At 41.1% G+C, this 16,677-nt stretch overlaps 1 protein-coding gene across 1 annotated transcript; it reads left to right on the forward strand.

Annotated features, from left to right (window-relative positions):
- Positions 1-14,128: 14,128 nt before the first annotated feature.
- Positions 14,129-15,797, forward strand: bhlha9 (basic helix-loop-helix family, member a9). The gene has a single exon (XM_085175389.1). It carries the CDS (start codon positions 14,394-14,396, stop codon positions 15,237-15,239), a length of 846 nt encoding a protein of 281 aa, XP_085031515.1. The 5' UTR covers positions 14,129-14,393; the 3' UTR covers positions 15,240-15,797.
- Positions 15,798-16,677: the final 880 nt, after the last annotated feature.

Below are 16,677 nucleotides of genomic sequence, written 5' to 3' on the forward strand. Positions count from 1 at the left end.
AACAACTTATTGTAGTTTCATACTTTATCACTTGATTAAATTGATGAGCCATACCACTATGATTCTTCATTCCTCAGACACATATGCAACTCTCCGAAACAGTCTGGTCAAAAAAAATGCCACTTTCGTCTATCGCAGACATTTTCATAGTTCAACAGGTAGGTCATCTGGACCAGCGATCTTTCCAATTCTCTTCCTCGTCATAGTTGCTCTCACTCCCTCCTTACTGATGCTCTGCACTTCCTGATTCATTAACTGTCCTCCAACAGTCGTCTCTCTTTTTTGCATTCATCAGCTCCTTCATCAGAGGTGAGTACTCTCACATCTTCTCATTCCCTTTACTTCGCTCGTTATTACATTTCCTTGTTTCCATTTCTGTCTTTAATCACTTTAACCTGCTGCACATCCTTTCAATGCACACATTTCTTTACCACTTCACATTTAAAGAAGCAACCAAGCTACTCTCAGCGTCAAAAGACTCCACCTTTAACCTAAAGAAACTACTGTAACTACCTTGCTTTAGTTGTGGCAGCTACCTGAGTTATGTGCCACTTCAGTATCTTCAATGTACTATTGCTGTGTGATTTATTAAAATTACTGAAGGTTGCATTACACCTGCTAGCTGCAAATAATCATGTGCAGTTCCTTAAAGTAGACAGAAAGAAAAAAAATTACTAACACAGAAATAGTTTTCTATACAAGATCACTGCGAAAAGTGCAGCCTTACCTGATGTCCACCCTACTGTTACTCATTTATATTAAGATTTAAACATCTAGTTGGTACTGCTTTCAGAACTACACATGATTGTTTGCAGCTAGCAGGTTGTTAATGCTATCCATCGAGTCTAACTGCACCTCAGCTAACACCAGCTAACAATATTAGCTTGGTAATAGTAATAAATCACACAGCAATAGTACATTACATAGTTTTAAAAAGCATGACAATATATCAAGTAATCCAACGTATTCAGAATATGTTACAAATTACATTTTGGGCCATGTATTCTGTAATCTGTAGTGGAATAAATTTTAAAAGTAACCTTCCCAACACTGCATAACTGTGTAATTTTAAAACTGTATGTATACTGTATATTCTGTGTGTTTATTATCTCACTCTTATTGCCTGTTTATGCACTGTCCTTATCTTCAACGTCATGCTGCTCTGTTGTATCTTAATGGCCCCTTGGGGATAAAAGAAAGTCTTTCTGATTCTGGTACAACTCATTATAAACCTTTTCTTCTGCCCTCTCATCTCTTTGGTATACACCTTGCATCCTAACACTCCTGCCTACTTTCTTCATTTCCCTAACTCTTCAGTTCTTTGTTGACTTCTTCCTTCGCATACTTTCATACTTTTGTACTTCCAATGCCACCATCAAGTCTCTTCTTTTCTATCTTCTTTTCCCTGTCAAGAGGATACACCAAACACTTTGGCTGTTTCTCTCACCACCACAGTTCTATCTCATCTGGTAACTCTTCCTTACCATCCGCAATCTGTCTCAACTCTTACCTGAACTCTAAGCAACAGTCTTCTACAGGTTTTCTTCCGGCACCCTGTATAGTCAACAGCATTAGAGACAGTCATTGTTAACCCAATCCAGTATGGAAATCTTATTGTTTGTGATTCACATGTTTGATTTAGCTGGCAGCACGGTGGCACGGTGGTTAGCACTGTTGCCGCACAGCAAGAAGGTCCTGAGTTCAATTCCACCATCAGGCCGGGGTCTTTCTGTGTGGAGTTTGCATGTTCTCCTCGTGTTTGCGTGGGTTCCCTCTGGGTACCCCGCCTTTCGCCCTATGACAGCTGGGATAGGCTCCCGCGACCCTGAAAAGGAGAAGCGGAAGCGAATGGATGGATGGATGTTTGATTTAGCTTTTAGTTTTTTCACCCATCTGATGCAACCCTCCCATTTCATCTGGACTTGGGACCAGAGATGGGCAGTAACACGTTACTTGTGAAAAAGTAATCGGATTACAGTAATGCGTTACTGTAATCCGATTACTTTTTTCAAGTAACGAGTAAAGTAAGGGATTACTATTGCAAAAACGGTAATTAGATTACCGTTACTTTCTCGTAGGAACGCTGCGTTACTGCGTTACTAAAACCGTGTTTTTTTGCGAGAATGTCTCATGACAGTGACGTAAGCGAGCGAAAAAAACCCCTAAACTTCCGAGCAAGCACCAAGTAGCTACCACGTAATGGGAAACTCACAGAGATACTTGCGGATTCTTCCACTGACCACGGCACACCTGCACCAGGGTAAACCTCCGCCTACCCCACTCCTGCCTTACAGGTGAAAATAGAGCAACAGGACCGCTAGTCTTTGACGTTATTTATTTTCTGCTGTGTTTTACTTGCATTTATTTGAAAGACTGAGTGTTAACACACACAAAAAAAAAATATATATATATATATATATTAGGGGTGCAACGATACACAAAATTCACGGTTCGGTTCGGTTCGATACTTTGGTGTCACGGTTCGATATTTTTTCGATACAAAAAAAATGTTCATGCCTTTTTATTAATTTGTCATTTATTAAATTTTCACGGCACATTCTGCACCACATCTCTGTGCGTTCATCATTTGTTTGAAGCCAGCTCACCTCCTGCAACCACTTTTCAGAGAATACGCGCTTCTTTTGTGGTTCGGACTCCTTCTGACATTTCTTTGGAGGTGGAGGAACATCACAGTAACTGCTTAAAGGAGCTTCTTCGACATCTTTAAGAGTTCTAAACAAATGTCTGTCCTCCTGAAAATCTTATGTACGCAAACACGCGTTGCAACTTCTTATCTTGTGCGGGTTTTTATTTTGACAGCGAATGCGCACCTGCGGACCACTTATGTGCAGCCCTGGTTATTTAGCTCGTCATATTGCAGCCACAGAAATTCTTTTGTCCATGAAACCATAAAGCTGCACTTTCTTTTTTCCTTATAGTCTGATTTGTCATAACCTTTCCGTTTTGTGGTAAGCTTTTCTTTGGCTGTCACTTCTTCACGCTGACCTGTCTTATTTGGCTCAGCAGAACTAAAATATATATCCTGCTGCTTTTACACACGCACTAACATAACGCTCAGCGATTCTCTGCGCGATCAACCTCTCACATGTTTAAGCTGCGGGAGATTTCACTTGTCATGTTTGCATAGTAAGCTAACGATTGATAAGACGATGTCAGAGGAATTGGTGCGCAAATTATCATCACTCACCAATCAGTACTGTCGCTCTCTATACACAGTTCACGCGATTGCAAAGTGAAAGCAAAAAACAAGCGCAAATTCAAACGCGATTTCAGTATGTCACATATTGACAGTGGCCGATGCCAATGACATAATTACCCAGCTACATTTCCAAAAGAATGCAAAAGCATTGACATATATTTTTCCTTCCTAGGATAGGCCGACGGGCAGGGCAGAGATAGATTTTGGTAGCCCGACTGGAAAAAAGCCCCGTCGGGCTAGCGATTTTGCGAGCCCTGTATCTGATTGAGGAATCACTCATCTTTGGAAAAGAGAGTTTATTATGGAGAAATGTCTCTTTCCAAAATAAAAGCTATACTATACGCTTCTTCTGGGCTATATTCTCAGCAGCATATTAAACATATCAGGTCCCCATAAGGAGAATCGTGTGCTAACGGCTGTCTAAATGACTCGGGTAAAGTTTGTAGCATGCTGCTTGTTGTTTTTCTCTGCTTCCACTTGTCTTTGCACTAGGATGATGTCGGAGTAAATGTGCAGTCATATTGGTTGTGTTCCCACTAGTGCTGTCAGCGTAAATCTGAAATGACATTAACGTCACAACACGGCAAATCTCCGTTAACGAGCTACCGCGGATCACCTCATGAGTGGGGCTGGAAGACGTCAACACATTAACGAGCTAACTGCGCTAACACACTAGTTCCCACCAATTGAGCATTGCTGGCACATCCAACATACTGTTTTACTTTTGTCCATGACAGGCTTACCTTCAGGGTCATACATCACATGAAAACCAAAATAGTTCCAAACGCCAGATCTGAATGAGGGTGGGGGAGGTTCAATTTGCCATGTTGCAACTAGCCTAGCTTCTGTCTCGCTAGCTTGCCCTGCGCTCAGTGAATCTGTGTTCGACTACTCCGCCTAGGCTGCACTGTCGAGCGCAGATCCACTGAGCGCTCAACACAGACAGCATCATCAGAAGGAAAGTTGATAAAATAAATTAAAAATGTTGTATCGTTCGATACATATGCGTACCGAACCGAAAGCACTGTATCGAACGGTTCGATATCGATACGAGTATCGTTGCACCCCTAATATATATATATATATTTTATGTGCTGGAATGTGCAGAAAATAGGTTTAAATATTAAAAAAATTTCTTCCAGTCAGAATGTTGCATATAATTAAATTTTTGCTTGATGCATAAAGTTAAAAGATTAAAACTAATAAAACAAGTTTTAAAAAGAGACTTTTCCATTTGATTACATTTTGTATGATGATTATGGTAAAAAATGGTAAAATGGCCTGTATTTATACAGCGCTTTACTAGTCCCTAAGAACCCCAAAGCGCTTTACATATCCAGTCATCCACCCATTCACACACACATTCACACACTGGTGATGGCAAGCTACATTGTAGCCACAGCCACCCTGGGGCGCACTGACAGAGGCGAGGCTGCCGGACACTGGCGCCACCGGGCCCTCTGACCACCACCAGTAGGCAACGGGTGAAGTGTCTTGCCCAAGGACACAACGACCGAGACTGTCTAAGCCGGGGCTCGAACCAGCAACCTTCCGATTACAAGGCGAACTCCCAACTCTTGAGCCCACGATCGCCCCTCAATTATGCAGAAAAAGTAGAATTGGGCTGAAAGATCTATCACTTTATCACCTATTCAGGTTGTAAATCGTGTTTTTAAAAAGTAACTAAGTAACTAAGTAATTAATTACTTAATTAGTAATCAGTAAAGTAACGGGATTACTTTTGGGGGGAAGTAATCAGTAATTAGTAACTGATTACTTTTTTCAAGTAACTTGACCAACACTGCTTGGGACAGGCAGTAGAAGTACACTGGCTTGCGCCCCCTCATCACTGGGTTGATTATGATTCATGCTATCAGTCTGGTGAATTCAACGATGCTCTCTGCGAACTCTTATCCAAGTCTTGTAAAGTTCAACTCGCTGGCTATAGCAATGCTCTGTGGTCAGAGAGCCTCACTTTAACTGCTGTGGGTTGTGTGGGAACTATCCTTCAGACTCTTAACTTTGACCACATGTTCCAACACTCCAAGTGGACCCTATAATGATAACCCAGCATAATGACTGACTTCTTGTTAGAAGGAATGCTCTATGAACATACGCTGCTGCTTTTTCTTTCTTTTCTTTTCTTTTTTAAAAACCTGGAATATTTGTTGTGTGCAAAAAAAACGACTAACACTTAGGAACATGAATCACGGTTAAGTGTAGAGTTTAGTGTCTTCTGCTCTGGAAAGTAACATTTTTTGTAACAATTTATGTCATTTGTATTACAGCTCCATTTCAAATGCAGTTGGCACGCTGCATAAAACATAAACTGAGCAAACTGAAGGGTAAAATCAGGTCAGGTCAAATCTTTATTTCATTGAAAACAGTATAAAGAAATCAATGAATTTGCTGTGATTTCCAGACCTGTAGACCAGGCGCCTGCACTAATAACAGACACAATTCAATAGTAGAAATCACTGCATGAGCTCGGGAACACTGCTGAAAACTATAATGGACTGTGGTGAAGTGGTTAGTATCACTTGTTTTGACATATCCAAATTTGAAAATGACTCTGGAGATCATGGACGATGTGTTTAATAGGCTAAAGAGGAGAGTAAGCATTAGCACACAGTTCAGTCATTCATTCATGATGGAAATGCACACTTGTGTGTACTGCACAACTTCTACATCCGTCAAGGTCCCATTATTGCTGAGCAACGTATGCAGGTTTTGAAGTAAGGCTTTCAGCAAGACAATGCCTGCCAAACAAAACACTGCAGAGTGAAAGATTCCTGGTCCAGACCTGACAACAGTTTGCACATATGAAATATGTGACAAAGAACGTATTGTACTGTTGAGCAGCTGAAATCTTAAAGCAAGCAAAAACAGCAAATTAGTCTCCTCGGCTCAAAAACGCTTAAGAGTGCGTTTCAAAGAAGAAGCAACTCAACATGCAGCAGACTTTCAAATGAAAATAAGTTAACAGAAAAAAAAATCCAATGATTTCATTGCATTGTGTTTTTTTAATCAGTGTTTTACACCGAGGCCGGTGATTCATATCATGATTCAAGGAAAAAGGGGGAGGAAGTGTTCCTACATTCCTGTGCGAAGGAAACTGTTAGACATGTCATGACATCAGTACTGACAGATCTGCAAGGTTTTGTTACATGACATAAATCACTGAGGGAAGGTTATAGAAATGTTCTGCTTATGGCTAAATTAGAGAGTGCATGTTTTTTAGTGGCCCAAACATTACACGTGCTGGCATGGCAACCAGCCTGCCTTTCTGACCCGACTCTAACAAAAACAACTCAATCGGCTGCAGCTCATATCTCAGAGGAAGGCCAAACACTTGCCAAATGTGAACTTATATATCTGGACAATGATAACTAAGTAAGTAACTGCTCAGATCTTTTACTCATTTTTCAGCTGTTATGAATAACCGCACTAAAAACTGATGACAACACATGTATTAACCCCGGTTACTATGCACTCTTCTCGATAAGCAACCTTCTATTTTACGAGTGTTATTTTTCCGCCTCATAAATCAAAACACTTTCAAGTTTTGAGAGAGAGATAAACCACTGGAAACGTCTCTAATGTTGCAGAGTAAACTTCAACATGCCTCTATGATTAATAGCCAACACTGTGACAGATATCCAGTGAATAACACTTTCAATGGTGAGCTATGCGTGCTGAAATACGCAGCACCCGAACCCGTTCCAACCCGACGACTAAGATTTTATAGCAGACGTGTATGCTGAAAGGGATTACCGCACCCCGTCACACGTAACTGCCAGTAATTTCAGACAGAGTGATTCACAATTGTTGTGTCATTTGGTTTACTGTTTTTAACATATTTGAAAAAAGTCTTTAGCGCAGGCTCCCGTCTCATCACATCAGCAAAGGATGTGTGTTTCACGCAGGTATGTTTCTTCAGCGTGTGCCGACAGATTATACCACAGGTCAGGCTGAAGCTCAGACTACAGACGTCAGGTCTCACTTTGTGAGAAGCAGGCTGATCATCTCCTTTTGCAAGGGGCAAAAATGACAAAGATATACTGATCGGCACATAAATAAATAAATAAATGCATATTAAAATTAGTTAACCAATTAATTTAGTTAAAAAAAAACAATTTCTCACTTTCTTTTTAGCTCCAGTTGCAAGTTGCTTTGAAATGAAGATTTGACATATAAAATATATAGGGGAGACCGGGGATAGTTGTAACGTGGGTCAGTTGTAACACTTCCAATTTCTCCATTCAGGGCTAAGTTTCAAATGATGTGATTCATCCTGTGCATGCCCAATTCAGTTCTGCTATCGCATGTGAAAAATCAGCACATTTTGTCAAACACAGACAATTTAACACGAAAAAAAGTAATTTGTATGCCAAAAAGTACGTTTTTCTACTTTATTTCAATTTCTAATAGCATTATCTGCTTTGCAGTTAAACTCATCAAACTTAAATTATGTTATTTGTATGTCTATGAGGATATATTCTGTGTAGGTCTTTAGTGCTAATGTTTTAGCCGTTGGCTGTAATGTTAGCTAGTTCATGGCTATAGGAGTCTGGGTCAGTTGTAACAATAATGCAGATGTTACAACTTACCACACTATTACTTTAACTTATATTAAACAAGTTGGGGCAATGACATCAGCAGAGAGAGGTTCACTGGTCGCCTTTGTATATGCGGTTAATGCCATTGGCAACACAATTCCTCCACTGTTTGTGTTCCCACACATACATTATGCAGACCACTGTGTCAGAGATGGACCAGTAGGAAGTATTGGTAGTGGAGATAAATCAGGATGGGTGCAAGAAACAGATTTCCTCATCCTTCTGAAGCACTTTGCAAACCACACCAAGGTAAGCCATGATAAACAGTAATGCAATTGCGATGCTGGTGCACAACTACATTCTTTCAGCTTCATTGTTATGTTCAAAAGTTGGTGCAAGAGTTGTAGGTTATACTGCCCACTGAGCCAATGAGGCCAAACTCATGGAAGACCAACCAAAATTAATGAAATATTCAGTTGCAGAAAATTCCATAATTTGTCTTTTTTGGGAGGTTGACATATGTTCAAAAGCTAGATTTCTGCATTCTGTCACACACACACACACACACACACACACACACACACACACACACACACACACACAGAGCTACATAAATGGCTCTAAGTGCATTCATGTGTTGAATAAACAAAGATTACATGTTAATGTTTTGTTAGTACCCTTATTTCATTGTGTTACATTTCACCCCAGGATATGTTACAACTAACCCAGACTATGGGGTTAATTGTAACATTTCACTCTTTGTGCTGCAGAGAAAATAGGTGCACTATTTAATAGCAAAGACATGTAAAAACTTTGCATTACATTTTTTAATCCACTACCTTAAAAGAGCTCCAATTTACAGACAAAAATGTCAAAAATGTTACAACTATCCCCGGTCTCCCCTACAGAAAAATCAAAAAAGTGAGCTGCTGGTTTTCATGTTGTGCAGCTGCACAACGTTAAAACTATTGAGAAGTGAAGTGAATAATATTGATCTCTTTGCTACAATGTGCTGTTCTTCTGGAAACCCTGACTTCTTAGCCTTCACGTGCACGTTACTTTGCTATGTTCCTCCCATCTAAAATGTATTGTTAAAACCAATAAAACCCACAATATGCTTGGATTATGACTTATGTTACTTGGTTATTTTGTGTTTAAAGTGTAATAAGATGTTACTGCAAAGGATACGTTGATAGGCTTGTATTTCTGGTACAGTTACTTAAAATTAATGTTTCCAATTTCTTATATTTCCTTGCCAAATTATGGAAGGTAAGGAATCCAAAGGATTGCAGCGTTTTTGCAATAAAGGGGATTAATTAGTGTGTGGCAAATGAAATTACTGCCACGAATGACCACAGATTGGCAGTATACAGCTGATCACACTGATTTTTAGACAAATGAAGAAAAGAAAGAAGTTGTGGTGTGAGAAATAGCGGAGGGGCCGAGATAACCACAAAGTTATTATCTGAGAGGAGGCTTTTTATTGAGGTGAGAAAATTCTGTGGCAGACACCAAAAACATGCATTAACATACCACTGCAAAGCCAAGGTTAGCGAGCCTGGACTTTACTCACTTATTACCCCTAACTATCCCTTAGGAAATATACATCTATAATGTTTGGCACACAGACCTCTAATAACAAACGGCTAACAACCAGTCATTATGGGGGTTTGAGCAAGAGATTTACAAATCTTAGGTTCAGCAGCGTTGGACTGGTTCCCCCTGCTTGAAAATTGTTATTCTGTCAAGGGCACGGCGAGCTGCGTGATAAAATCTTGTGATTTATTCTCGGTGGCTGATAATTACTGGTGTCTTGTCACCTGTCAAAAATGAATGGACGGGGAGAGTCCGAGGCTGTAGTCTTCATGCTCTTTACACCACAGCAGTAAATCTGACATGTTTGTGAAGCCATAAATCAATGCCTGCGATAAAGCCTGTGCGCTTCGTGGAGCTGAGCAGCAATGGGCTGCACTTTTCAAACCATTTAAGCTATGGAGGTATGCAGGGTTATTTGAAAGGTGTGGTAAGTACAGTGGTTTAAGTGGTTACTTTATAACTTCACAGGAATGGTCAATTGCAAACCAAGGCGGAAAAAAGTTTGCAAAGTTACAAGTTTGCTGTGCAAAAATCTTAGGAGTGAAAAATCTTAAGATCTATGCTGTTAAAACATGCAAGTGAGAAGGATTTTTTTTTAATGAAGCATGGACATGTGAATTGCAAACTATACAAAGAAAAGCACCTGAACTTCTTTAAGTTGCTGTCCAGACGTGTTTCTTTCCAAGCTCCTTAGACTACGATGAGCTGGATGACTGAGAACTTTCACAGACATGTACATAAAAACATTTTGCATTGCACAGTCACAGTGTGGGCACATTATAAAGTAACACAGTCTGTAATACAGTAATGTACCGCACAGCTCCTAGTACGTCTGTATCCATATTACTGTTCACATTGATAGATGGCACATACTGCATGCTTCTTCCCTGTTATTAAAATGATTTGTGGTGATACGTGAGATTTAACATTATATTGTTAACTGGCAATCATGTATGTAAGTATATTCCAAAGTAACCAGTGATTTAGCCCTTTAACAGATGGTAGTGGATGTATTTGTATAAGTTGGCTTTAAAGTCCTCAAAGAAAATGCATTCTTATTTTTCACGTACTTAACTTAAAATGGGTTTGGTGTAAAGACTCAACAGTTTTTTTCAGACTTTTAAAAATGTCTGTGTTTCACTTGTTTTTAGCAAATTGTGCAGAAAAAATGTAATCAAGGTATGAAAAAACTTTTTTCATATTTTGTGGGGGCTATTGTGGCTCAAGAGTTGGGAGTTTGCCTTGTAATCGGAAGGTTGCCGGTTCGAGCCCCGGCTCGGACAGTCTCGGTCGTTGTGTCCTTGGGCAAGACACTTCACCTACCGCCTACTGGTGTTGGCCAGAATATGGCGCGATATGGCAGCCTCGCTTTCTCCCCCAGGGCAGCTGTGGCTACAACTGCAGCTGCCTCCACCAGTGTGTGAATGGGTGGATGACTGGGTGTGTAAAGCGCTTTGGGGTCCCTAGGCGGGACTAGTAAAAGCGCTATACAAATACAGGCCGTTCACTGTACATGTAGGTTTATGTATTCAGTTAAAAAACATAGGAACCAAACATAACCCAGGTGAATAGAAAATACTGTTTTAAATGATATTTTAATTAATATTTTGATATTAGATGACCTCTAAGTTGCTACTTCTGAATAAAGACAAAACTGAGGTTATTGTGTTTTGCCCTAAAAATTTTAAAAACATGGTGTCTGATCAGATAGTTATTTTAAATTATATTACCTTGACCTCTGTGAGGAATCCTTTTGACCAGGATATTTTCTTCAGTGTGCACATTCAACAAATATGCAGGACTGCTGTCTTGCATATCTGTAAAAGCTCTAAAACTAGGAACATCCTTAGAATAATGCTGAAAAATTAGTTCATGCATTTAATACTTCTAGGCTCGACTATTGTAATTCATTTTCATCAGCTTGTTCTAAACGTCCCTTAAAAAGCCCTCCGTTGATCCATATTGCTCCAGTGAGAGTACTGGTTGGGCTAGAAAGACAGTGAAAGACAGTCACTGATTCTGCGTTAAATCCAGAATTGAATTTGAATCCTTCTGCTCACATAACCTGTCTTGAATAATCAGGCTTCATCATATATTAAATACCTCATAGTACCAAAGTGTCCCAGTAGAGCTCTCAGCTCTCAGACTGCCGGCTTACTTGTGGAACAGGCTCCCAGTTTGGATTTGGGAGACATACACTCTCTCCATGTCTGGAATTAGATTTTAAACCTTCCTTTTTGATAAAGCTCATAGTTAGTGCTGGATCAGGTGACCCTGAACCATCCCTTAGCTATGCTGCAATAGGGGTAAGCTGCTGGGGACAGTGTTTCTTCTTCACCCACTGCTCACTATGTGTCACTGTCACTATTATACCACTAATAATTTTAAAATCTCTGCCCTCTATGATTTTTGTCCTATTTCCCTCTGCACTCTTCTCTTTTACTTCATCTCCAACTGGCCACGGCAGACAACCACCCCTCCCCGAGCATGGTTACGCTGGTTTCTTCCTGTTAAAAGGACGTTTTTCCTTCTTACCATCACCAAGTCCTTTCTCATAGGCGGGTCGTCTGATTGTTGGGGTTCCCTGTCTATGTAAAGGAAATTATGTGGGAAAAAATGTATCAAAACCTATCTGACTGTATGTGACAAAGTCTGGAAAGTCTGGATCTGGTTGATATCCTCTGGCATGACCTTAAATGTTTGTTTTTTTTCTGCTCAAAAACCTTCCAGTGTATCTGAATTAAGACAATTCTGCAAAGAGTGGGCCAAAACTGAAAGACTCACTAATGAAAAGTCACTGCCAATGATCACATAAACGCTTGACTCTATTCCTCCTGCCAAGGATATCACAACCAAGTACTGGGTTTAATAAATCACATTTTCATTCTAAAACTGCCGTTTGGGTTATCTTTGTCAAATATTAAAATTTATTTGGCAATCTGAAGTAAAATAAATCAAGAAGGGGCAAATGCTTTTTTACAGCACTATAATTAGATGTCCTTCTTCTGTGTGTGTAATGTTTTTAAAGGTTGCTACCTCAGAGCTTCGCAGTGACCTCCAGTTCAGTGTTTTGCTACTAGAGTCTATTCTTTACTTGGCTCAAAGCTTAACTATGACCTTACCATCCACTCTAAATCTGACATAAAGAAAGAAGTGAAAGGAAAACAGGAAATCTGCAGTACTCCTCAGCACTGATTGCCAAGGTCTCTGTTACTATGTTGGAGGAATGGAGAACTATTCTTTCAAAGGATTTTCTTTTCTTTGGTATCCAGTACACTGGCTTAAAATCGGACAGCGTAAAAATGAGAAATGCCAAGTATTCACTGAGCTTTCATGTCCGGTGGATGGAACACCACTGATGATAGAAATGTTTCATCACAGCATAACTGTGAATAACTGTATTGTATTCATTTGCAGTGAGGGAACATCCGCCCCCTTGAACATACAAGCATGTATGTTCTTTATTTAAATACTCAGGGAAAGAAAAACTGGAGTGAATCAGAAACGAGACACAAAAAAACGCTGTCTTTGTCCATGACCGCGAACAATAAATCATACATTATAATCATTTTGCAAACTGCAGTAAGATTGCCGTATTTAATATTAAACTGCATTACAACATTGCATCTGACTTTAAACGGATCCCCATCTCCACTTGCAAAAGACTGAAAGATCGATAGCCTAAGCCGGCACCAATTGCAGGTTCTGATTGTAAAATATTTGCCCCCTTTTTTCCCTCTGTCTTTGAAGTCTCAGGCTCGCTCTGCTCTTGTCCTCCAGTGCTGCCCAGGCCTGATTTATGAGGACAAGTTCCAGGGAAGCTACTCTAAATTACATGGCCCTTAAGCCTGAGCAGAGAGATGCAGAGAGAAGGAGAATCGCCACTCTAGAGACGGCTAATTGCAAGCTTGAATCTAACCCAAGGTAGATAAGAAGGTTGCTTACTTCCCAGGCTTGACACATGGGGAAGCGCATATAACAGGTAAATGTGCAATTTGTCATGAAGATCTGTGGGACTAATTTGATAGAAGATGTATTTAAATGAATAATGAATATGCCTTCGTTAGTAAATAATGTAAAATGACATATTGTACAGGGCAGAGAAATAAGTCATTGTGGGGAACAATCAGACTGAGCGTGCTGTTGTTTTTAAAGGTGAAAGACAGAGTGACCGAAGGCCTGTGATTAAAGAAAAGTGAATTACAGCTGAATGAAATGAGCCAAGATGTTGACATTGAACTAATTAAATAAAGTAAAAATAAAAACTAGACTCTTGAAAACATTTTTAACATGACAGTTTGTCTGATGAGGCATCGATAGATGTGCTTATTGAGACGCTGCATGTCTACAAGACTGTGAGTCAACTGTTCTCACAAAGTTCTGTGTTTTTATTGGACTAATTTTCCTAAATCTGACATATGCTCCATAAAAGTCTAAGTAATACTGAAGACAGAGTTAAAAAGTTTCAAACAGTAAAACTTAAACTAAACTGCCTTGAAAACAAAATGAAATAAAAAAACAATCAGAAAATGGAAAACTATAATAACTGTGGTATGAAGCATTTCCAAAGTGCAGCATTTTGCTTTTATTTTACAATGAAGTGTTGAAACTCCCCTGTGAGGGAGAGTCAGAGTAGAAGGAGGAGGACGTGTCAGTGCCATTTGCCTTGAGGGTGCCCATAAACCTGAAGAGGGAGAGAGAGTGCATCATTCTTTACAGGTGAGTGTACCATGTGACCTCATGATCTTTAAAAAGCAGGTAAACCTGTCTTGTCGAGGCACAAGTTATCACACAGCACCAGGGGACTCAGAGCAGGAGAATACGCGGGCTGTCGGCACAGCAGCAAACACCGACAGCCCCACAAAAGAAGCCGAAGCACATCAGCGAGCGTGCGACGGAGTGCTGGAGCCCTGCACTCACAGCTCCTCGTGCAGACCGCATCTAGGATTTTCACTGAAATTGCACTACAAGAAGGACGATTTCACGTTGTCTCGTCTGGTGCACGCACTACCGACACAATGAGCTGCAGCAGCGTTGCGAGCTCCGAGTTCTCCGAGGAAGAGCTTGAACTTGGCGGTCTGGTCCAATGCGAAGATGAAGGAAGTCCCAAGCCGTCATTCCAAGACGAAAGTTCAACCAGCAGCCCGAGCGAAGCAGAGGAAGGCCAAACCAAGAAGCGCAACCGACCGGTTCGCTCAAAGGCTCGAAGAATGGCCGCTAACGTCCGCGAGCGAAAACGCATTATGGACTACAACCAGGCGTTCAATGCCCTCCGTGTCGCCCTGAACCATGACCTCAGTGGCAAACGGCTGTCCAAGATCGCCACACTACAGCGAGCCATCAACCGCATCTCTGCTCTCTCAGTTTTCCTGAACTCTCATCCACCCAGTAAGCCCTGCGCCCACCGTGAGTGCAACAGGTCGTCAGTGGGACCGGCAGCGATGGGGGCGTCGCGGCTCGAGCAGACCAGGTTAACAGTTCCTTGTCCGGAGCATCAGAGCTACGTCCCCTGGCACGCATCCATCTCTCAACAGATGCAGCCACAGCCAGCGCCTCACATGCACAGACCTCATGCTTACATAGACAACACAGTGCCATCATGTCCCCCATCACCACACTACCCTTGTTATCCCACCGAGGGACAGTTTTATGCCTCACACAGACACTGTGATCTCCCACCCAGCCCTCTGAGATACCCTCAGGTGGATGAGGGCTTGGGATACCAGCCGGGGATGTGGGCCTCCTGCACTCAGGGATACATGGACACCTTTGCAGAGCCATCTGCGACTCTGGGACTTCCATGGCAGGTGAGCTACCTGCAGGAGCCGGAGAGCAGCTTCCCCCTGTGCTCTGATATACTGTAACAAGCTTCACGAGTACTGTGAAGTCCTGAAAACTGAAGAAGCCCGATGGACTTTTTAAGGGTTTGAGGGAGTAACCTTGTGCTCTTACCGTTGCTGTTATTGAAACTTACAGGAAGGCTGTGATTGCAGTCCTGCAAGCTGAACACAGATCAATAAAGGAGCAATGGCAATCTAGACTGCAGAATGTTACATATGTTAAGTATTTTGTTTTGATGTTGAATTTGAAAATGTTAATTCTAACGAATGTTTTGCGATCTACAGATGACAATTCACATAATTATATTTTTGCTGTGCTAAATTGTCCCCTTTTTCGGCCCTTCTTCAAAAGATGAATTATTGGAGTTGCATTAGTAAATGTAAGGTAATAAAAATGGGTGTGTTGGTAATAAAAACAGGCAGACTAGCATAAAAACAGTGCTATGTAACTATGCATACAGCGTGCTAGCTTTCAAGTAGTACAAAGCGCTCTGAAAGAAAATGTGACTAACATTCAACATGCTAATGTATTTATTCTCTGACTTTAAAAAGTACAGTCTGTTCGTGTTGTAAAGACGCTGCTTTTCCTTTGCTTTTTCCAAGCTTGAAAATTAAATGTTTAAAATGATAGACGATGACTCTTTTTATGGCTCCTTTCATAAGAAAACAGAAAATACATATGGTTCCCAGGACTACAACACTGCACTAACACAAAGCTTGCATTAAGTGTGTGCATCAGTGTGTGCATGCATGCCTGTGGGAGTGTGTTTGATTATAGCCTAAGGCTGGTAGCCTCTGCCATTCAGAGTGTGAGATGACAGAGGTCCTTCACTCAGATGAGAAACGTCCGTACAAGCCCATTCTTGCCATTCTTCTTGGAGGAGAGAACTCAGCGTGTTATTTACTCACAGCACAATAAAAACACGAGTTGAAGGCAAGAATGGCGAAGCAACAAAAGCACATAAAAATCAGGCAATGCTGGTTGGAAATTGTATGCATTGGCTCTTGAAAAGAATTCGCTTCTTATATTGTACCTTTCAGTTCAAACGCTGAGAGGTCAGCTGATCTTCTTTGAAATCAGAAACAGTGAATAGTAAACACAAGTCGCCCTAGACCGGCTTATATTAGTCAATAACAGCTTTCCCTCCCCTGCTGAGCAGCATGTCATGGAAAACAGCTTTAATGTTAGACCATAGGACGAAGCCCACCGACAGATTTATATGGGTTCAGGAAGGAAGAGTGTGCCCCGTCATCAGCAAGGTGAAATCCCCTTTTGGGCTGCACCGGCCTGGAGGTACAGCTGGGTGTGTTCAGGGTTGTTTTTTTTGAACGTCCTGGAGGTCTCCCAACAGGAGCCTCGAGACGCTGCAGAAAATTGGTGGCCTGGGGAGAAGTACTGTGGGCTCAGTGGAGAAATAAATGGTGTGGTGCAGCAACAATTAGCAGACAGGAAGGAAAGGGA

The sequence above is a fragment of the Neolamprologus multifasciatus genome, chromosome 10 (genome assembly GCF_963576455.1).
Source record: "Neolamprologus multifasciatus chromosome 10, fNeoMul1.2, whole genome shotgun sequence".
NCBI lineage: Eukaryota > Metazoa > Chordata > Actinopteri > Cichliformes > Cichlidae > Neolamprologus > Neolamprologus multifasciatus.

Bases quoted from the DNA above. Each gene is read 5' to 3' on its own strand.
- bhlha9 (XM_085175389.1), top strand. From the start codon at position 14,394: ATGAGCTGCAGCAGCGTTGCGAGCTCCGAGTTCTCCGAGGAAGAGCTT.